A 23317-nucleotide genomic window follows, 5' to 3' on the forward strand; every position below is an offset into this window, starting at 1 on the left:
AGGGTGTGTGACTTATAATAAGAAAAACATGGTAACATTTGGGAATATATGTACAAGCAATGCCTAATAGCTGTAACATTAACCATTGCACTAACAGCTTTTGCACTTCATCAATGTCTTGGTGGCATAGTTAATTGACGCATAAATTTTCATGAGTGGAAGCTCTTCAACTGAAAGCCGATTCAAATACCTTTGATTCTTCAAGCTTTTATATATAATTTTATTCTGTAATGCTTACGGACAAGACTGCAAAGCTTTCACCAAATTGCAGTGGAGCTGCCTTTTTGTTGTTGCTGCATGAGAATTCCATTATAGGCCAAGGAGTTCACGAGATCTGCATCAGCCACCATGAGTGACCGTGTGATTGTTGCTAAATCTCCCACTGTTGTCGTGACGACGTAATTATGATTGTTACCACTGGTGAGCCTCAATTGCTACAACCTGTGATAATCTGCAATGGCCGTGAGTACAGGTGATAGGTCTGTGTAAATGTGTTGCTGTAAAACGGTGCATCCGTTTCGTCGTGCCAAGTCCAGACTTGCTGAAAGTCTGGACTTGGGTGCTCTCCAAAATGTGTGCTCTTGATGAACATTGTAATACAACTGTGGAACATGTGCTTTTTGTCTTGGCTTTGATGAAGTGACCCAGGTTTGGGAAATTCACATGCAGGGTCCTTTAGAGGCCTTACGACAGCGGGAGTGGCTGCTGAACCTACAGGAACAGCAGGAGCTCCAACGTCTCAAGGTTGCTTTATCCTCACCTGTGCAGCAGGTGCCCATATCTACCTTGCTTTTCTTCTGATTTCTTCTGAACTGCATTGCTGCGCCGTCTACTGTCACAGAGCACGGTGCAGAGGCTCCTGGCCCTTCTGTGCCAGGTGTGCTTTGTCAGCCTCGACACAGTGCTGCATGACGGTAGACGGCCACGCATTGCGGTTCCCGCAAACATTTGCGGCTGATTGTACATAGTATTGCATTCTGGCTTCAATTTCATGTTTGATGTACAGTCAACGACGTAAAGTATTAGAAAACTATTTGTCAATAGTGGCTATTCAATTTTCTAATATTCGGTTCATTATTCAAACGTTTCCAAAATATGCACACACCTTTTAATTACTACCCTGAGCAGTGTTTGGTAAATAACATGCCAAAGGTTAGGATAAACAATTTGAACCCCTTCAGATGTTCTAGTGCACACGCCAAGGTAACACCTCGAATTAGGTGAAAATGAAGTTTAAAATGTATAGTGCATACATTTGAGGCACTCCTGGTTGGGCATGTATACACTCAACGACCCTATTCTTCAGACATTCCTGATAATTTGGATGCCTTTGCAGTATTGAAAAGGATAGAATAGAAGATATATACAGTGAAACTTCGTTAAACCGTAGTTGGCCGGAGCTCGGAAAAAGTATGTACTAAAAGGTAGTACTATTTAACCGAAATAGCATGAGATCGCCCACTTACCTGTCAAAAACGGAACTCGGAGAGAGTGCGATGAAATGGGAAAAAAACATGAAGTATTTATTCACTTCATGCAACAAAAGTGTTATTTTCGTTTGATGCTGCGGCGCCCTAGCAGCGACGATAGCAGCCTCAAACTTACTGAAGCTGTGAGCCAGCTTTTCAGCTAGCCCCCTCTTCTTGGCAAACACTTGCATGGCAGATTCCTCGTTGGCAATAAGTATTCTCCGTGCACGCACGCGGTAGCGCTGCAGAAGTCGCGGGGGCGCCTTTTTCATTCCAGGGTGCTGTTCTCGTCGCAACGACTGCATTCATGAGGCTGACGTAAAGAGGCCTGAATCGCCCGTGCTCTCGCTTTCCGTGTCGTCCTTATCGCTGTCGCTAGTCGACACTTCGGCAACAACAGAGGCAACGATTGCGAAAAGTCTAACTTCGTAGCTGACATCTCTTCGTGGTCGCAGCAGCGCTGCCGAGCAACTTCATTGCATTCGAAATGCCACACACCGTAGTCAACAGCAGATCCCTGTAGCGTGCCAGCGCCGACTTCTTCGTGTCACGTTTGCTAGCACAAACAATGTCTAATTTTTCTTCTATGCTGAGCACCCGGCGTCTTTTTTATCCGAGCTTCGGCATGACGCAAGTCCTCGCTTGCACGACACCACAACGCTCTCTGGCATGCCGCCGAAATGATGTTGATGTGGCTTCACGCGCAAACGCACAGGGCGCTTGGAAGTCGTTGTTCCGATCTCTGAGGCTTGTTCTGCAGGGCTGCCCTATGGAAACGACGCACCGCCGTGTTTGCGCGATGAAAAGTGGACACACTACGTGTTAACCGATACGTACGCAATGGGCTGGTACAGTTTATGCGGATACAAAACACATTATGTTCAATGGCCGCTGAGTCAGGGATTTGACTTTACTACTTTTAAAACAAAACTACTGTTTAAGCGGGTACAGTTTAACAAGGTTTTACTGTACAGTAAAACCTCATTAAACTGTAGTTGACTGGAGCTCGGAAAAAGTACCGTATTTACTGGCATAATGATCGCACTCGTGTAATGATCACACCCCTGAATTTTGTCGTCAAAATCCGATTTTTTAAATTTCCCGTGTAATGATCGCACCCCGAACTTGCCGCAGCGATATGTTGTGTGTCAGGCCTAGCTAATAATGATCGCGCTTACCATCTGTCGTATGCTACGCAAACGGCTCTTCAAGACAACCAAGCGGTCTGCACGCACCAAACATTAAGTAGATCCCTCATTTCATCACTTTCGGCACTTCCATGACAAAAAGTACAACCAAACTTGCCTTTATTATGGGTAGGCTTTATAATGGTTGTGGTCAACAACAAAAAAGGCGTCTTTCAGTTCTCGTCTGCACTCGTGGGCACGTAACAAATCGCGAGCGGCAACGATAGTAGCCATGTTTACGCTGATACGTTAAAAGTGTACCCTATTCATACGCCGACACTTGCAACACAGCTAAGATATTCGCCCACCCTTAGCGGAAACATGCCGTATTACGATAGTATTGAAGACAGATGCCGCAGTTTCCGCAGCATGCCGGCCACGTGTTTCTGTGTCACTGGCAGCTAAGCGCGCCCATCTGTTTCTGTCCCTTCAAAGTGGACATGGTTACGTTATTGCCGCCAACTTGCCGATATTAACGAATTATTCTTTACTGATATGGAAGAAACTGTTTCAATGCACGTAATGTACTCGCGAGAAAAAATAAAAATCACGTTTGGCGCGTTCAGCTTGCTCCGCCGGCCGCCATTTTTGTTTTGGTGTCCCATACCAACGCGTGACACCAGCATCCTGCAACAAACGCGGGGCGAAAAAAAAAATTTTTTCTTTTTCGCGAGAAATTTAACTCGCGTAATGATCGCACCCCTGAATTTGCGTCAATTTTTCTGACAAAAAAGTGCGATCAATATGCAAGTAAATACAGTATGTACTAAACGGTACTACAGTCGAACCCGGCTACAGTCGCCGACCGTTTATTCGGACCTCACGGGGACTGCGAAAATGTCCGAATAAACAGGTGTCCGAAAAAGCAGATTAAGAAAAAAAAATGAAATCCTTTATTTCCACGCGCTTATTCGGGCTCGGCAGTAGGCTTGGAAGAAATCGTGAATGCGCCGTTGCACGCTGTTCCGTTTACGCGCAATCAGATAAGCCTGAATCTCGGAGAGGGTTGCACGGTCACTATTAGCGGCTAAAAGCCCAGTCACTGCTTGTACGTGCTCCGCTTCCGACGGCAGCATAGCACATGGTGCGTCATCTTCCGACTCAGAGTCATCGTCCGGCGGTGCAGCATAAACCTGACGAATGATCTTGCCGTCGTCAAGTTCTGCGCATGTCAATACAGCAGTGTCAGCGCCTATGAAACTGTCAAATGCAGGGTGTCTACCAACCGGGAAAACCGGGAAAACCGGGAATTCTCAGGGATTTTTAGCAGTCTGGAAAAAGTCAGGGAAAACTCAGGGAATTTGGGCCTCTGTCAGGGAAAATTAGCGGCAATTTTACTGAAAGGGTCGAAAGTCGCAGTAATGCTGGCTCCAGTAACAGACAGGAATCGTAATGAATCGTCTTTGACGCCCTGTCGTCGGTTGGAGGAGTTGCTAGTGTACGTACAGTCAAGGACTGACTTTCCGGATTCCCGATAATTTGGACGGCTTCGCGGCACCGTCACGTACCCCATAGAGTCAACGTATCAGAACGTGTGAAATTTCCGACGCAAGAACTCTTCGCCGTCCGATTTTCCGGACGTTTTGCCGTGACGGCAGGTCCGAAACGGCAATAATCAAAGGTACCACGGCTGCCGTTTTGATTACTTCGCCACCTCGAACCGGCGCTCTCGAACGCAAATCCGCTGGCAGCCGTTGCCACCACTGCGGCGACGCTAGGCCTAGCAGCTTCGACGTTCGCTATGAAACTTCTTGCCGTTGGGTGCCGAGTTTTTTATTGAAAGAATTAGCTGCTGTCAGCAATGGCATGGACTCCGCCTTTGTGATCCTCGCGATTTACATAGAAAATGCCGGTTCCAGAAAGTCAGCTTCGCCTCTGTAAAGAAATGTTATTTGGTGAAGCATACACAAAAGTATTGCAGTGAAGCATAACAAGCGTGGGAAGGGGCTATTGCCACGGAACACAGTATGCATTCCTTAATTATACACGCGTGCAGCCGGTATTTCCTGTCACATTACGAGCACCGATATGTCTAATATGTGTAGCGACAGGCCTTCAGAGCGTTTTCGAACGTGCCTGTGGCGGTTTGAGTCCCTAAGGGCAGTATATGACACGCATTTATTTTTTTGCAACTGGCCGATTTTTCGGACGTTTTCGCGGCCCCTAGGGAGTTCCAAAAATCGGTCGTGGACTGTGCAACTGACCAAGATGTTTCAAATTGTCCTTGGGGCGAACGAATGGCGGAAGGAGGACAAGAACAGAAATGAACTACGCATTGAGGAATAAACGGGAAAGGAAGCTTGCTGCCGCTGTTTCGAAGGAGCTTGAGCTCAAAAAATAAAGTTTTGGCTGATGCCGAGATGCAGGTGTCCCTCATCCAAACTAAAATAAACTCTTTAAAGCAGTGAAACACAACACTTGGGCGTCGTGCGCGGGCTGAGAGTATGTCGGAACAGTTGAGGTTGACTTACGAGCTGTTGAGAGAGAATCTCAATTGTGACAAAGTTCGGGCCTCATACCACTGAGCTTGCGATCAGTTGATAGAAATAGCTCATATTCGAAAATATTTGCTTCTATATGCATCTCCTTTTTATTCGTATTTGAGAATGTCCGACTCCATTGCAATATTTTTCGAAGACACTTTATTTGCTGTGCATTTTACTAACCACTGCCTTCTATTCTCTTTTTGAATAACATAAACACTACTCGTTAGTACTCAAATTGGATTAAGTCGCTTTTTTAATTTTTTCCATGTGCCTACTAGGGAGTGACAGCATCAGGCGACATGTTTTCAGCCCGTCTTGACATAAAACATAGTTCTGCATCACTCAGGGAAATTCGCAATGGCACTCAGGGAAAACCTGGAAAACTCAGGGAATTTGGAAATGTTAACTTGGTAGACACCCTGCAAATGAGACGGTGTCCGGAATCGCAATGCAACCACTGTGCAGGTCTCGGCAAAACATTTCCCGCGTCAGTAGGGAGCACATCGGATGGCGACAAGTCTTAGGCCTCTCGGCACCCGCTTGCCGGCATTCCCCAGCGCAGTCTGCGCCGGCACTGGACCCTTGACACGACGTTTACGTATGCCGCGTTGGATCACCGAAACCTCGACACAGCACACAAAGCAAACACCACCGTGTCGACACCAGTCGCACAAACGAAAAACGCGGCCTGCTCGCAGCGTCTTGCGCGAAGAAACAAATCAGCTGCTGGATTGTCTTGACATGGCTTACTAAGCTGAAACCGGAACTGCTGCAGAGCCACTCTATCTAACCAGGCTGAAACGATGATGATGAGCGAGGATTTCCAATAGCGCCACTTCGTGGGGCAGCAAGGAAGCTCCGTTCAAAATAAAAATGGCGTTCAGCAAGTCGAACCATGCACCGGTCAGAATCGGTGCATGGTGCTCTCGACCGAGTTGGCTCAAGGAGTGTCCGAAAAATCAGACGAGAGGTTGCAAGGTGTCCGAACTTTCGGCAGTTGTTATATATTATGGTCTATGGGGAGAATGGCGGTGCCGCGAAGCTGACCGAATAATCGGGCATGTCCGAATTTTGGAGTCCGGAAAATCGGTCGGCGACTGTATATCGAAATAAAAAAAATATGCCTATCAGTTCGATGAAGCGGTCTGCGCTGGACGCATGAAAGAAGACGAAGGAAGGTGCTAGGGGAGAAGTGGGAAGGAAGAAGTTGAAATAAAATGGCGGACGACACCCGTCTCACTTAGATGATGTCATTTCTGTTGCCGTTCTAGTTAGGAACGCTACATTTTGGCGCAGCCGACAGTTTTCGAAGACCAGCGATGCGGGTGACGTTTTTCGTCGACCAGGCGTCATCAGAGTCTGTTGTGTTCACCCGATACCAAGTGCACGGTGAGCCAGCGACGGACCTTCCTCTTGAAGTTAGTTCTACCGCGCTGATCAACGTGGTACTGCAACAAGCTGCAATCAGCCGCCAAGCCCTCGTGCAAACAGGATCGGTGACAGTGAATCTACAACTGCAGACACTGAGCGAACTCGTTCTGGAACCCATACGGCGTGGCACCCCCAAAGAGGAAACGCCTGCCGGGAAGGTGAGCCTAGACTTGAGTGTTATAGAACTGCAAAGGAACATTATACAACAGATCGAAATAATGAGAACTTTCGTCCAAGCGCTTAGTCGAGAGCAGTCAGCACGAAGTATTGTTGAACCAGATGTTTTTGAAGGAAAATCACAAAATGCACACTACTGGCTGTGTTTTTTCAAGTACGCCTGTGACAAGAATCTGTGGCACTCCGACGACACAAAGATTTTGCATATGCGCCGCTGTTTGGGCGGTATAGCCAGAAAATGGTATGACGTGCAACTCATGGATTATGGAACAACATGTTGGGAACTGTGGAAAAGCAACTTTTTAGGGGCTTTCGAAGGCAACGCAGTAGAAAGATGGGATGCGGCACTGCGGTTCAGTTATACAGGTGGCTCTCTGCTTGAGTACTGTCTTGAGAAGCGTCGCCTGTTGTATTCTGCAGAACCGAAGCTGTCGTCTTCTGCTGTTGTAGCTTTGATAACGCAAGGGTTGTGTATCGAGATCCGTTGTCATGTCCAGCTCAAAGGTCCAAGAACGTTTGATGGCCTTCTGAACTTTCTACAGACCTCAGTGCCAAGAATTACATCGAGAAGACAGCCAGATGGTAGAACAGAGCAACTTGATTCCAATCTAGAGTCGTTGCCGTCAACTGAATGTGAACACAGCTTCATAAACAAATCTCTGGGAAGCGTAAATCATGACTGTGAGGATGGTGAAGAACCAATTACCGCAGTTCACGGCAACCTACTTCCACATAATCTATCTACCGTGCATCACAAGCCCCAGAAAAAGAGCTTCAGTGAGACAGTATATTTGGTGTCGTCAAGCTTATTGTACGCCCCCATTAAGGTAGATGGCATTGAAGTGAAGGCTCTCGTTGACAGTGGAGCTTCGGTATCTATTATCAACAAGACTCGAGTGGATGCCAGTCGTCTGCACGCTGGTAGAACATTGCGTGTCCAAGCCTACGATGGGTCAGTGACCATGCATAGCGAATGGGTAACCCTGGCTATTGAATTTCAAGGAAATGCTATTACCAGTGACGTATTGGCCATTCCCAATGTCACCTACGATTTTCTTTTGTCCCGTCCAGACATGAAAAAACTTAAGATGAACCTCTATTGGGATGACAAGGTAATGGCCGAAGACACGATAAGAACAGAAGACCCTGGTGAAGAACCTAGTGTATCAAGGCTAATTTTTCACCACGAAGACATCAAGACTAAGTACCCAGAGCTTATATGCATAGGAAGCTACCCTCCAGCAATGAAATCCCATGTCGTTCCTTTCGAGCTCGCAGATAAAACAGTGGTTCGTAGAACCCCCTATAATATGTCCAGAGATAAAAAGGTGTGGCTGAAAAAGGAGTTGCAAGAAATGTTAGACGCAGGTATCATCCGGCCTTCTGTATCCCCATTTGCTTCTCCTATCACTATTGCACCTAAAGAAGACGGGACATTCCGCCTCTGCACAGACTACCGGGCTCTCAATCGTCAAACTGAATTGATACCTTATCCAATGCCGAGAATCGACGACATCATTGACGAAACCGGTGGTTGCCATTGGTTTTCACGAATAGATCTCTGCAAGGGCTTTTGGCAGATTCCACTAAGTGAAGAAACGAAGAAGTACACCGCGTTCATAACCCCATTTGACTTGTTTGAGTACAACCGCCTACCATTTGGTTGGAAAAACTCCCCTGCGTGGTTTCAGAAGATTATGACGGACATTCTGAAACCTTACCTGGGCGCATTTTGCAATGTGTACATCGACGACATCATCATCTACTCAAAGACAAAGGACGAACACCGTAGTCATCTTTCAAAAGTTCTTCATGCCCTCAGTCTTGCCCAACTCAAAGTCAACTTCAAGAAAAGTGCGTTCTTTCAAGATACCGTAGTATTTCTTGGCAGGGTGTTTGATGGACAGACTAAAAGCACCAAGCAAGAATCGGTAGAGAGAATCTCCAAGCTGGTAAAGCCTTATGATGTGCACTCCCTGCGCGTTTTTCTTGGCCTTGCTGGACACTTCCGGGCGTTTATCAAAGACTACGCACTGAGAACAAGGTGCCTCACACGTTTAACTCAGAAAGACGTGCCTTTTCATTGGGACGAGAAGTGCGAAGCTGTCTATCGTGAGCTTGTAAAACTAATATCGTCGGACCCCATCTTGCGAATACCGGATTTTTCCTTGCCTTTCGTGCTGAACACGGACGCATCACATTATGCTACCGGTGCAGTTCTATACCAGAAGCCATCCAAACAAGCTGATCAAACCAAACACTACGTCGTGGGGTACTACAGCTATACCCTGAAACCCGCCGAAATCAATTACTGTACCACAGAAAAGGAAGCTCTGGCCGTCTTAAAAGCTGTGCAGTACTTTCGTACTTACCTGGAAGGTGCCAAATTCATACTTTTCACGGACCATCAAGCATTGACTCAACTTCTGAGCATGGCCCAGCCAAGAGGCCGCATTGCTAGATGGGTGAACTATCTGCAACAATTTGATTTCGTAATTTCGCACCGTCCTGGCCCACTCCTCACTGACGCTGACGCACTATCAAGATTACTTGTACAGGAATCAAGCAATATTCCAGATACAATCAATCATGTTAAGCTATGGGAAGGTACAGAAGAGCTCCAGTTTATCAATGGAAGGTATCACGTACCACCAACTATGATTCCAAGGATTCTTCATCTATACCACGACACCCCTGAATCGGGTGGACATGATGGCTTCTGGCGCACTTATAAGAAATTGCTCATGAGATTCACATGGCCGGGCATGAAAAACGACATCAGCCATTACATCCGCACATGCCACCTCTGCCAGGTGAACAAAGTTAAATTCAAGCAATCGACAGACGTTATGACAAACCCTGAATAGTCAAGCATCCCGTTCGAAGTAATTCATTTGGACTTCGCGGAGCTCAAAAAGAAGGGGGAAGGAGTCAAGCGAACGCAAGCTTTCTTGCTCTCCATAGATGAGTGCACACGGACGATTGCGGCTAAAGCTGGCAAAGAAGACGCAAACAGCGTAATAGACCTCCTCAAAGCTGAGTGTTTTAAACACACAAAGACGCTCGTCTGCGACAACGGGCCGGCTTTTCGGAGTGCCAAATTATCAAAGTGGGCCCAGGAGCACGGCATCATGATAAAGTATTCTTCTCCATACCACCCGGCAGCAAACGGCCTAGCGGAACGTGCCATACGAGACATCAAACAGTATCTGAAGATGTATCCAGACTTTGCCGGTGGCTGGAAATGCTGTCTCGAGGCCGCTGTGAAGCATCACAACAGATCATACACCACGAGTTTAGGCTGCAGCCCTCATTTTGTAACTTCAGGTACAGCGCCCATACTTCCTGCAGATCGTGAGCTAGGTCTCCTAGAGAACCTCGAACTTGCGGAAGTAAGGAAAACTGTCCAAGAACAGGAGATCTACAAGCGCCGCATGAAGCGAAACTTTGATAAAAGGCACAGTAGCCAGATACCGGACATACAGCCTGGAGACTATGTCCTTGTAAGGAAAGGAGCTGTGCCCTCAAATTCAAAATTTTGCGGACCATTTCAAGTTATTAAGACTGCATGCCAGCATGGAATATTGAAGAATGTCTGGTACGCCGGAGCCTCGGGCCAAACGGAGTGCGCCGCTATTGGAAACGTATTCAAGTATTACCCCAGGAGGTGTAATTAAAAGAAATCCGGAAGAGTGAAGCGGTCTGCGCTGGACGCATGAAAGAAGACGAAGGAAGGTGCTAGGGGAGAAGTGGGAAGGAAGAAGTTGAAATAAAATGGCGGACGACACCCGTCTCACTTAGATGATGTCATTTCTGTTGCCGTTCTAGTTAGGAACGCTACATTCGATATAGAGCGTAATTCGATATAAGCCTGCTAAATAATTGGATGTCATAAAAGCACATACCATTTATAAGATCACTTTATTGATCAAACTAGCTTAGGCTTTGCTTGAAATAGTCCTGTATTTTCTTCTGCTGGGGCAATTTGGCTGCCTGCGTTGCACGCACTTCTCCACATTGTCTAAGGAGTCGGTGCAGCTGAGGCCGCAACCTTCCGCATTCGCTCGGAAGCACCAGACTAGTGCGAGCGCACCAATCACTTCGGAGGATGTGGGCAAAGGACCATTGTTGCTTTCCTCATTGTGCCCACTTTCACTTGTGCTTGGTACGATGTCGGCAATGTAGTCTTCGTTTTTGGGCTCTCCCGTGGTTGCAACACGATCATTTGCACTCACAAACTCATCCACCGTTGATTCATCAACAGCTTCCGGAAATTCTAACACCTCGCTTCAAACTTCGGCAACATCGGCAACGGCTTCGTCTCATTCATCAGAATTTACAGTCATTACCCAGCATGCGGAAGCTGCCACGGCTGAAGCAATTTCGGATGAGCCACTCGTACGCAGTCGTGCGTATGTGTCGGGCGCCACGGCCACCGGGTCGCGAGTCAGGCCGCTTTAACCCTAATCTCCCCGTTATTCTTCAAGATCGTGCTGAGAGTACTCCTCGGAATCTTGCACACTTCGGGGACATCCGACTTCTCACCGCGTTCGACCTGATTCATGATTTCAAGCTTCACTACGAAAGGCGAATTCTGCCGCTTCATCACGGCAACTCTGCGGGAGAAGGCCCACAAGGTGCGCACACAATGAACCAGAAAAGCAGCTAGACAAGACGTACTTTCACCCTCTTGCACGACGAGGGCACAAGAGCCTCTGATTGGCTGTCTGAGTAAGCGCTGTGGGCGGACCAGGATAATTTTTTTGCAGGGGGGTGTCGACGGCTCGTGCGAGGCAGCGCAGTCACAGGAGGGAGAGTGGTTGGATGGAGCCACGCCACCGGGTTTCCCCGCCGCCGCGAGGGAAAGCCAACTTCTGGGGGCACTTTCTGCTGCTTGACATTCAATATATCGGGAGTCGCTGCTATTTTTGTTCAATGTAAGCGTAATTTTTGCTATACATACTCATTGTGACTATACCGTGTCCAGAAACCGTTCGATATATAGAATAATTCTATGTAAACGGGTTCAATATAGTTAGGTTCGACTGTACTGCTTAACCGAAATAGCATGAGATCGCCCACTTACCTGTTAAAAATGGAACTTACAGAGAGTGTGATGAAAGGGTGAAAACATGCAGTATTTATTCCATGGCCTCCTCTATAAAGTTTATATAGGAGGTCGCGATTTATCCACTTCTCGCAACAAAAGTCTTGGTGGCCGCTGCTGCTTCCCCGGTCTCTCGTCACGCAGGACGTCGGGGGCATGCGGCGTCCTTGATTTCTCAGCAACATCATCGAAACGATTACGCTCTACAGCCAACACGCTGAAGTAGAAACTGTCGTGAAGAAATCAAAAAGAAAATAACCCGCACCAATTTAGTTGCAAAACTCGGTAACATAACCAAAGTAAAACTCGAAAACATTACTCGCAATGCAAAACTCGAATGACAGCTAAGTGGCATTCCTTTGGACAATAATGCTTTCCCTTTAACAACTCAACAGAATAGCTTTTTTATCAAAACTGATGGGGGCGGGAGGCATCAAAATTTAGAAGGCAGGAAGTGCTTTACTTCGGCAACAGAGGCAACGATGGCGAAAAGTCTAACCTCATAGCCGACATTTTTCTGCGGTCACAACAGTGCTGCCGAGCAGCTTCTCCACATTCCAAATGCCACATAACATAGTCAACGGTAGGTCCCTGTCGTGTGCCAGCGCCGACTTCTTCGTGCCAAGTTCGATGGCACGAACGATGTGCAATTTTCTATGCTGAGCACCTGGTGTTTATTTTTATCCGAGCTTCGTCATGATGCCAGTCCTTGCTTGCACAACGACAAAATGATGTTGATGTGGCTTCACACACAAATGCACTGGGCACTTGGAGGCTGTTGCTCCGATCTCGGAGGCTTGTTGTTCTGATGGGCCGCCCGATGTCAATGATGCACCGCTGTGATTGCGCGACGAAAACTGTAAACACTATGTAACCGACCCGTATGCAATAAGCTGGTACGGTTTATGCGGATACAAAATGTTCAATGGCTGCTGAGTCGCAGTTTTGACTTTACTACTTTTACAGAACTACTGTTTAAAAGCGGGTACAGTTTAACGAGGTTTTACTATATATATATATATATATATATATATATATATATATATATATATATATTGTCACGTGGTAGTGACGGTGAATAACACAGTAGTAATACTGTGAACGACAAAACTAACTTTTATTGGGCGAACCTGTGCCCTCAAAACAGGCTACACTTATAGCACAACGATAGCGGCGAACACGCTCGGCGATCGTCGAAAATCTGCTCAGCGGGTCAAGCGCGTCGGCTTTTATACAGGAATCATCGAATGTTCCAGATTAAACGTTGGGACCCGCATGCCTTCTAAAATGTTCTACACCATTCGTGTCAAGCGATGAAATCAGATAACACAACGTTCGGCGACAACAGACAGCGGATAGAAGCATCGATAACTTTCCAGAAACTTCGGATACATGCAGGCGCGTCCCGCGCTGTGCGATAACATTTGTTAGGCGACAAAACTTGTCGCCCGATAAATACAAGTATACGTGTCAATACCCCCCTCTTAAAAAAAAGCATCGACCCGATGCTGCAAACAATCGAAAACAACAAAGTAAGCACTCAAAGCAAAGAAAACAACAAAATAAGGGAAGTTCGTTAGCGTCCGTAAAACGGTTTAAGACGCACCACGTGGACCACTTCAGGTCGGGCGCGGCGCCGCTGTGAATGCGAAATGCCGTCTGGCACGACCTCATAGTCCAGTGTGCCAATACGTCGGATGACCTTGTAGGGTCCAAAATAGCGTCGCAGTAGTTTCTCACTCAGTCCTCGTCGGCGTATCGGGGTCCATACCCAAACACGGTCGCCGGGCTGGTACTCGACGAAGCGTCGTCGAAGGTTGTAGTGTCGGCTGTCGGTCCTCTGCTGGTTCTTGATCCGCAGGCGGGCGAGTTGTCGGGCTTCTTCGGCGCGCTGGAGGTAGGTAGCGACGTCAAGGTTCTCCTCGTCAGTGACGTGCGGCAGCATGGCGTCGAGCGTCGTCGTCGGGTTCCTGCCGTAGACCAGCTTGAACGGCGTGCTCTGTGTTGTTTCTTGCACCGCCGTGTTGTAAGCGAATGTTACGTACGGCAGGACGGCATCCCAGGTCTTGTGTTCGACGTCGACGTACATCGCTAGCATGTCGGCGAGGGTCTTATTCAGCCGCTCCGTAAGACCATTCGTCTGCGGGTGGTAGGCCGTGGTCCTCCTGTGCCTTGTCTGACTGTATTTCAGAATGGCTTGGGTGAGCTCCGCTGTAAAGGCCGTTCCTCTGTCGGTGATGAGGACTTCTGGGGCGCCATGTCGAAGCAGGATGTTTTCGACAAAAAATTTCGCCACTTCGGCTGCGCTACCTTTCGGCAGTGCTTTAGTTTCAGCGAAGCGGGTGAGGTAGTCTGTCGCCACGACGATCCACTTATTTCCGGTTGTTGACGTCGGAAAGGGTCCCAGCAAGTCCATCCCGATCTGCTGGAATGGTCGGCAAGGAGGCTCGATTGGCTGTAGTAATCCGGCTGGCCTTGTCGGCGGTGTCTTACGTCGCTGACAGTCTCGGCATGTTCTGACATAATGGGCGACGTCGGCGGTCAGGCGCGGCCAATAATACTTTTGTTGTATCCTCGAGAGTGTCCGGGAAAAACCGAGGTGTCCAGCGGTCGGATCGTCATGTAGGGCGTGCAATACTTCTGGACGAAGTCCTGATGGGACAACAAGAAGGTAGTTGGCGCGGACTGGTGAAAAGTTCTTCTTCACGAGGAGATTGTTTTGAAGCGTGAAGGAAGACAGTCCGCGCTTAAATGCCCTGGGGACAACGTCGGTGTGCCCTTCCAAATATTCCACCAGGCCTTTTAACTCCGGGTCTGCCCGTTGCTGGTCAGCGAAGTCTTCCGCGCTTATCATGCCAAGGAAGGCGTCGTCATCTTCGTCATCTTGCGGCGGCGGGTCAATGGGGGCGCGTGATAGGCAATCGGCATCGGAGTGTTTTCGTCCGGACTTGTAGGTTACAGTGATGTCGTATTCTTGTAGTCTGAGGCTCCACCGCGCCAGTCGTCCTGAAGGGTCCTTTATACTCGCTAGCCAACACAACGCGTGATGGTCACTGACGACTTTGAATGGCCTGCCATAAAGATAAGGACGAAATTTAGCTGTAGCCCAAACGATGGCGAGGCATTCCTTTTCGGTCGTAGAATAGTTGCCTTCCGCTTTTGACAGCGACCGGCTAGCGTAAGATATCACCTGTTCGACTCCATTTTTCCTCTGGACTAGAACGGCACCGAGGCCTAGGCTACTGGCGTCAGTATGGATTTCTGTATCGGCGTACTCGTCGAAGTGCGCAAGTACCGGCGGCGACTGCATGCGTCGTTTGAGTTCTTCAAATGCGTCGGCCTGCGGCGTTTCCCATTTGAACTCAACATCACATTTAGTTAGACGTGTCAACGGCTCGGCGATGCGTGAAAAGTCCTTGACAAAGCGCCTGTAGTAGGCACACATGCCAAGGAATCTACGCACTGCCTTCTTATCGGTGGGCTGCGGGAACTTTGCGATGGCAGCTGTTTTCTGCGGGTCGGGGCGTACTCCGGATTTACTGATGACGTGGCCTAGGAACAGAAGCTCGTCGTAAGCGAAGCGGCATTTTTCTGGCTTCAGAGTGAGCCCTGATGACTTGATGGCCTCTAGTACTGTGGCAAGCCGCCTAAGGTGATCGTCGAAATTTCCGGCGAATACAACGACGTCATCCAAGTAAACAAGACAGGTCTGCCATTTCAATCCCGCTAAAACCGTGTCCATCACGCGCTGGAACGTCGCAGGCGCCGAGCACAGTCCAAATGGCATAACCTTGAACTCGTAGAGGCCGTCTGGGGTGATGAAGGCGGTCTTTTCGCGATCTCTTTCGTCGACTTCTATTTGCCAATAGCCAGACTTGAGGTCCATCGAGGAGAAGTACTTAGCGTTGCAGAGCCGATCCAATGCGTCGTCTATCCGTGGAAGGGGGTATACGTCCTTCTTCGTGATCTTGTTCAGACGACGATAATCGACGCAGAAACGTAGGGTTCCGTCCTTTTTCTTCACCAGGACAACAGGGGATGCCCACGGGCTTTTCGACGGCTGGATGATGTCGTCGCGCAGCATTTCGTCGACTTGTTCTCTTATAGCTTCGCGTTCTCGCGGCGAAACTCGGTAAGGGCTTTGGCGGAGTGGTCGAGCGTACTCCTCGGTGATTATGCGATGCTTGGCGACTGGTGTTTGTCGAATCCTCGATGTCGTCGAAAAGCAGCCTTTGTATCGTCGGAGCAGACTTCTGAGCTGCTGTTGCTTAATCACTGGGAGACTTGGATTAATGTCGTAGTCTGGTTCGGGAACCATGGTCGTCGGGGTAGATGCGGCGGAATCCGAGAGGACAAACGCATTACTGGTTTCCACAATTTCCTCGATGTACGCGATCGTCGTGCCCTTGTTGATGTGCTTGAACTCCGGGCTGAAGTTTGTCAGCAACACTTCAGTTTTCCCTCCATGCAGTCGAGCGATTCCTCTTGCGACGCAAATTTCACGGTCTAGCAGGAGACGTTGGTCACCTTCGATGACACCTTCTACGTCAGCGGGTATTTCGGTGCCGACCGAAATAACAATGCTGGAGCGGGGCGGGATGCTCACTTGGTCTTCGAGCACACTCAAGGCGTGGTGACTACGAGGGCTCTCCGGCGGTATCGCTTTATCTTCCGACAGCGTTATTGACTTCGACTTCAGGTCGATGACTGCGCCGTGTTGGTTCAGGAAGTCCATACCGAGAATGACGTCTCGAGAACACTGTTGGAGGATAACGAAGGTGGCAGGGTAAGTCCGGTCATGAATGGTTATCCTTGCCGTGCAGATTCCAGTCGGCGTAATCAGGTGTCCTCCAGCGGTGCGAATTTGAGGGCCTTCCCATGCAGTCTTAACCTTCTTCAACTGGGCGGCGATGTGCCCACTCATGACGGAGTAATCAGCCCCTGTGTCCACTAAGGCGGTAACCGCGTGGCCGTCGAGAAGCACATCGAGGTCGGTGGTTCTTTGTCTGGCGTTGCAGTTAGGTCTTGGCGTCGGATCACGGCTGCGTCGTGTTGAACTGAAGCTCGAACGTCGCGTCGTCAAGTCGTCTTTCGTCGGTGTAGTCTTGGCTTGCTGACTTCGTCGGGACGGCGGCGTGTCGTCATTAGGTCGTCGAGATGGTTTCTTCGGCGTCTTCGTCGGCGGCGGAGGATCTTCGACAGTTCGACGGACAGCAACCGCACCTCCATCGGTTGCTGCTTTTAGTTTTCCGGATATGGGCTCGCTGACCGGCCCCGAGCTGGGCCAGTGTATGGTCCGCGCTGCGGCGACAGGTAGCGGCCTGGTGATGGCGAACGGGATGGTCGTCGAGGGCTCCATTGAGTAGCGGCGAGGTAGTCGGCGATGTCACGTGGGCGCTCTCCAAGCTGTGGACGCGGCGCGTTGACGGCGAAACCTCGCAGTCCCATTTCCCGATATGGACATCGTCGGTAGACGTGACCCGCTTCCCCGCAGTGGTAGCAGAGCGGGCGGTGGTCAGGAGCGCGCCAAACGTCGGTCTTCCTCGGGTAGGTGCGCTGGGCGACGGATGGGCGCGTTGGCGGCGGCGGCGGCGGACGACGGAATTGCGTCGTTGCAGGACCCTGGCGTGGTCGCGGAGGGGGACCTTGACGGCGTACGACGGCGGCGTAGGTCATCGCTTCCGGTTGGGGTTGCGGTAATTGAGGTCGCACCTCCGGAACTCCAAGCGACCGCTGAACCTCATCTTTGACGATGTCAGCGATCGAGGCCACTTGAGGCTGCGACGAAGGGAAGATCTTCTGAAGCTCCTCTCGTACGACTGCCCTGATAGCCTCGCGCAGGTCTTCGGAGGCCAGTGATTGAACTCCGGCATAGTTTGTAGCGTTGGTGCGGCGGTCGAATTGCCGGTTTCGCATCTCGAGCGTCTTCTCGATGCTAGTGGCCTCGCGAAGAAACTCGTCGACAGTCTTCGGTGGGTTTCGTACCATACCGGCGAAAAGTTCCTCCTTAACACCACGCATTAGTAGCCGGACTTTCTTTTCCTCGGACATTTCCGGGTCGGCGTGGCGGAATAGGCGGCTCATTTCTTCTGTAAAAATCGCGGTGGTCTCGTTGGGCAGCTGCACTCGGGTTTCCAGTAGTGCTTGGGCTCGTTCTCGGCGTACGATGCTTGTGAATGTCTTCAGGAAGGCACTTCGGAAAAGGTCCCAGGTCGTTAACGTGGCTTCTCTGTTCTCGAACCACGTCCTGGCAGCGTCTTCCAATGCGAAGAAGACATGTCGCAGTTTGTCGTCGCTGTTCCAGCTGTTAAATGCAGCGACCCTCTCGTACGTCTCGAGCCAGGTTTCCGGGTCCTCAAATGTTGAACCGCGGAACGTGGGGGGCTCCCTGGGCTGCTGCAGCACGACGGGGGATGCTGGGGCTGCCATTGGGGTGGACTTTGTGACGATCTTCCTGGTCGTCTCAGGTAGGAGTCCGTGCTCTGGGGGCAGTCCTTGCAGCCGGCGGCTAGCTCGCTGGTCTTGGGCGACGTTGGTTTTGTCCTCGGGCTTCGGACTTGGATCGCGGCTTTGCGGGGGCGTTCGGTACATGAACGCACAAGCACCTCCACCAGATGTCACGTGGTAGTGACGGTGAATAACACAGTAGTAATACTGTGAACGACAAAACTAACTTTTATTGGGCGAACCTGTGCCCTCAAAACAGGCTACACTTATAGCACAACGATAGCGGCGAACACGCTCGGCGATCGTCGAAAATCTGCTCAGCGGGTCAAGCGCGTCGGCTTTTATACAGGAATCATCGAATGTTCCAGATTAAACGTTGGGACCCGCATGCCTTCTAAAATGTTCTACACCATTCGTGTCAAGCGATGAAATCAGATAACACAACGTTCGGCGACAACAGACAGCGGATAGAAGCATCGATAACTTTCCAGAAACTTCGGATACATGCAGGCGCGTCCCGCGCTGTGCGATAACATTTGTTAGGCGACAAAACTTGTCGCCCGATAAATACAAGTATACGTGTCAATATATATATATATATATATATATATATATATATATATATAGTAAAATCTCGTTAAACTGCACCCGCTTAAACAGCAGTTCATATAGACGCTACTAAGGTTTTGATTGGCTGTGCACCAAAATGGTACTTTTTCCGCTGGATGCTGACGAAGTGCTTACTTAAGGCCTAGATGCATGGTACGGCCATAACAAAAATTCACTGCCAGCCAATGTGCTGGTGGGCAGCTAACTGTCATGGCAAAATGGCTTTCAATATGTTCGGACCAGTAAACTGCTTCAGTGACTGGCATCCAGATGCAGAGGTTGGGTTTGGGGGCGACATGCCCGCAACTACTGCGAATGCTTTCACAAGGTTTGTTTTTTGTGCTTACTGGATGGAAGCGGTGAAATCTCGCATGTAGGCAGAGAGCTTCAAATTAAATTCGTTCATCACAGCCTGATCTGGTGGTGTTGCTTGAAGCAGTGATGCTTCGCGATGCCGTGTGATGCACTAAATTAACTTATGGGGTTTTATGTGCCAGAACTACAATCTTATTATGAGGCACACCGTAGTGGGGGACTCTGGAATAATTTTGACCACTTGGGGTTCTTTAACGTGCACTTAAATATAAGTACACAGGTGCATTTGCATTTTGCCCCCATCGAAATGCGGCCTCTGTTGCAGGGATTTGATTCTGTGACCTTGTGCTTAGCAACACAGCACCAAAGCTTCAGTACTAAGCAACTACGGCAGGTGACCATGCGATGCACATCAAGCTGCGCAACGAGCGAAAGCAAAAAAAATCTACGCAGTGTCGGCCATCGCAGCATTTTAAAGGGGCCCTGAAGCACTTTTTATCGAAGGGGAGAAAGGCATTTGAATGGAAAATAGGCTATTCCAGAAATACTTTGCTGCAAAAAAGTACTTCAATGCGTTCAGCAGAAGCGGAATTATTGGCAATCAAACACTACCTCCGCTGTGCTCCCATTCCTTCTTGAATGCCTTGCACTGCAAAGGCTACAGTGCAGTGGGGCGTGCCCACAATGCTCCGCCTTCTAAGTGTCACCGTGGCACGCAGTTCAAATTTCATTTTGGTTGTTAATGTAGACACCACAACTTCCACCTTTGGTGCCTACGATACACTAAGCATAAGCCAAACACAGTTGTCCTCAGCGAGCCGCAGTGCGCTTAGCCAGTGGACTTGTGGTGGCACCTCCGCGGTGGCCGCAATATCTACGCCATGTAGCCAACCGCAGCTTAATCTCACCTATCGGCCAGTAGCAGCCATCTAAGGGAATGAAGAAGTAGTGTGTCTGGTGACGAAATAGTGTGTCTAGAAGAGAGTGAGGACAGGGCCTTCTGTTGAAAAGAGAGTATTTGAGAGAAAGGTGACTTGGGCAATGCGCTTGCGAGCTCCACGCACCACATACAGCAGCAAAACTTCGCTGTGACGTTCACTGCAGCGTATGCTACCTGTGGACTATGTTATTTTCCAAGCTCAAGGGGTGGTTCAGGGCCCCTATAAGTAGACAGTATATTAGTGAAGCCCAGCACAAGGCAAAAATTAAGTAAATTTTTCATACTCTTGGCGTTGGAAAAAAGCATTAAAAAAAGTTTTACAGGTAAAGTTCATGTTCTTGGAAATCTGAAAAAAAAATGGTCAGCAACTGTTTTTATCATCCAGCCTGACTCTCAGTAGGCTAGCTCCACATTCATTTTTGTGTTTGGACTGAGGTTACAAACCAGCGACCACTTACAGCTTTCTCATGACTTTCCCACTGTTAAAGTTCCATAAACTATAGTGTGCAATTGGTTTCGGAAACCTGTTCTGAAAAGCTGTTTTACTGCTCTAAAATGTATTTTTGGCAGCTCCAGGAGCTGCTCTGCAAGGGCATGGGCCATTAGCATCACTGCTCTTGGCAGGTCATCTTGTATGGGCAGTCAGACACTGGTAAGCTGCTGTGGTCCTTTTGCAGGAACTGACCGAGGAAAAGGAGGAGCAATTGCTGTTCAACGGTGAGGTGCCTCCCCTGTTGCCGGTGCAGTCTACTGCAGCGGCGCTATGTACCACCACAGCCTCTTCGACGTGTACTTCATCGACCTCGACGCATTCCACAACATCAACTTGTTCTACCTCCTCATCATCGCAACATTCCACATGTACCACAACTTCTGCTACGTGCCCCTCGAACTCTGCGCGCTCGGGACCGAACAGGGGCTCGACGGGGGGTAGGGGCAGGGGTGGCAATCGTTCCAGGCCACCGTGCGTGCACCACAACAGCCGGGGCAGGCCCTTCGCTCGCAGGGAACATCCTCAACAAGGTGCTCTTCTTTTATTGCAATATAGGTGAACACCGCTCACTTCGGAAGTATATAACAATATATGGGCCGATCTCAAAGGCAGTGCAATATAACTGAAGTATCCCAGATCGCTAGTTGTCACGACAAAAAGAATGAGATAAACTGGCACATGACGCCAGACATTTCAAAAAGCGGCTTTGGCGTGAGAGAAGCATAGATTAAATATTGGCCTAAATGTTAGAGCATTGGGCTGCTGGGCTGGGAGTCAGACGTTCGATCCCACCATTAGTCACAAGTTTCGTTATAGCGTTATAGACGAACCTCACCCACTTTGTAGTTACAATAAAATCTTGTTCATATGTACCTGCATGAAACATACTAATGGTCAAAGCGTAGTTAAGACAAATCCCTGAGTCCCTATGAAGCCTAATGTATTGGCTGACCACTTAAGCCATGGTGGCTCATTGTAGGACTACCGGGTAGTGCATACCGCAATCACTTTTTGTCGCGTAAAGGTTGACTCTTTCATTACCGCTAGAAACGTACTCATTTTCAGTGCTTTTATGGTTTGCCATGTTATTTCAAGATGTAGTGGTTGCAACATATACTGCAATTCATAAAATTATAACCTGATCACTGTTGTTTTGAATGGATGTATAGCAGAAATAATTAGGGGTGTTCGAATACGGAGTAGTGTATTTTCAATTGAACAGCCTATCAAATCAAGGAAGAAAAGCGAAATATTGAATCAAATATAAGAAAATCTAAAACAAACTTTTATGGTTACCAATTTTGTGCAAGTATGTTGCTGCACACACTCAAGGGGCTACTCACATTACGTAACAAGAATGTAGCTAGCTATCAGCAACTTAGGTACACTGGAATCGAGATGTATTGTATACTCTACGCTTATTAAACGTAACAGCTAATTATTATGCCAGAACTGGTAACAACTCAGCTCATATATAAAGGTCTCGAAAATATTTTTTTATCGATAGGACTTCAGTTGAATAGCATGAAGTGCTCTTTTTTTCTCTGAAGAAATAGTGAGTTGTCGTAAATATCAATGGGGTTTTGACTTCAATAGTGGGTCATATTGTGCTTAATGGCAATCTTCTATTGCTTAGGAAAATTTGCTTTCCACTTTTCTTCCAGGAAACAGGAGGGCTTTTCATCTTTATGTCAGGTGGTCTCTGGGTTATCAGCTCATGAGAGTGGCTCTGGAACACTCTTCTAACCAAATCTAGAATGGCCTCACTGTTAAAGCATGTCCCGTGAATGCCATGATGCAAAAAGTTTTCAATCCTTCAACTATAAGGGGCGTTATCACCCCGATACCTGGCTTTCCATCTCTTTTCGTCTCCTCTAGCACGCTGGGAGCTACATAATGGAGAAGCTAAGAGGGCAAAGCCCTGCCCAAAAGTTGAGCGTAGTCGTAGTGAAAAGGCTCGTTGCAGCACCCTGTGGCAGTCACGATAGCCTACACGCCACATGCCACATCTCGGAGGGCCGTGCTCAGCCAGCTACGTGTAGTGCAATAATGAAATTTCGTTTCTGTCTTTTTGAGATTGCAGACATGGATATTTTTCATTTATTTAACTTAATGTTAGCAATTATGTACAGTCACACCTCAATGTAACGAAGTAGGTAAAATCTGCAATTTGCTTCATTATATTTAAATTTCATTGTATTGAAATGCGGGCTTTTATGCAAATAAGTACAGTTGCTGATCTATTTTTCTTGCACGGAAAGATGCTGCAGAATTTTTCGAATTATTGGGAAATCGAAAAAAGCGAATTTGAAGGAGAAAACAATTCATTTTGTTGAATTTAGGAGTCGGCAACGAATGATGCGGTTTCATGCCATGTCGACAATATCTTAACATAGGCAGTATGAAATAAACGAAGCCAGCCACACTTTTGCGTACACTCTCCCCCATGGCTGATAGGTTCGCCCGCACTAAGACGACGCTATCATGAAAAGCACTGGCAGCAGGGAGTGAATGCCTCATATGCCTCTTGCTCCAACCGATCACTGAAACTCAAGATTATGCAACCTTCAATACAAAACACATGGGAAGACAGCTGACATGATGCCACGCTGACTCAGCGCTCACTGTGTGCACACGCTGCAGATTACCTCTAAAG

The 23317-nt window shown here is 48.5% G+C and overlaps 1 protein-coding gene across 5 annotated transcripts in view; it reads left to right on the top strand.

Annotated features, from left to right (window-relative positions):
• LOC135903778 (WAS/WASL-interacting protein family member 1-like) overlaps positions 1-23317 on the top strand; it is a 79174-nt gene that overhangs the window by 4707 nt on the left and 51150 nt on the right. For 4 of the 5 annotated variants that reach the window (XM_065434160.2, XM_065434164.2, XM_065434161.2 and 1 more), the window contains exons 3-4: positions 670-771; positions 20846-21191. In XM_065434160.2, coding sequence (XP_065290232.1) covers positions 670-771; positions 20846-21191 — 448 coding nt within the window. The remainder of the gene's footprint in view (positions 1-669; positions 772-20845; positions 21192-23317) is intronic. The other variant, XM_065434162.2, reaches the window with a different exon arrangement.

Source organism: Dermacentor albipictus, chromosome 4 (genome assembly GCF_038994185.2).
Source record: "Dermacentor albipictus isolate Rhodes 1998 colony chromosome 4, USDA_Dalb.pri_finalv2, whole genome shotgun sequence".
In the NCBI taxonomy this organism is placed as follows: domain Eukaryota; kingdom Metazoa; phylum Arthropoda; class Arachnida; order Ixodida; family Ixodidae; genus Dermacentor; species Dermacentor albipictus.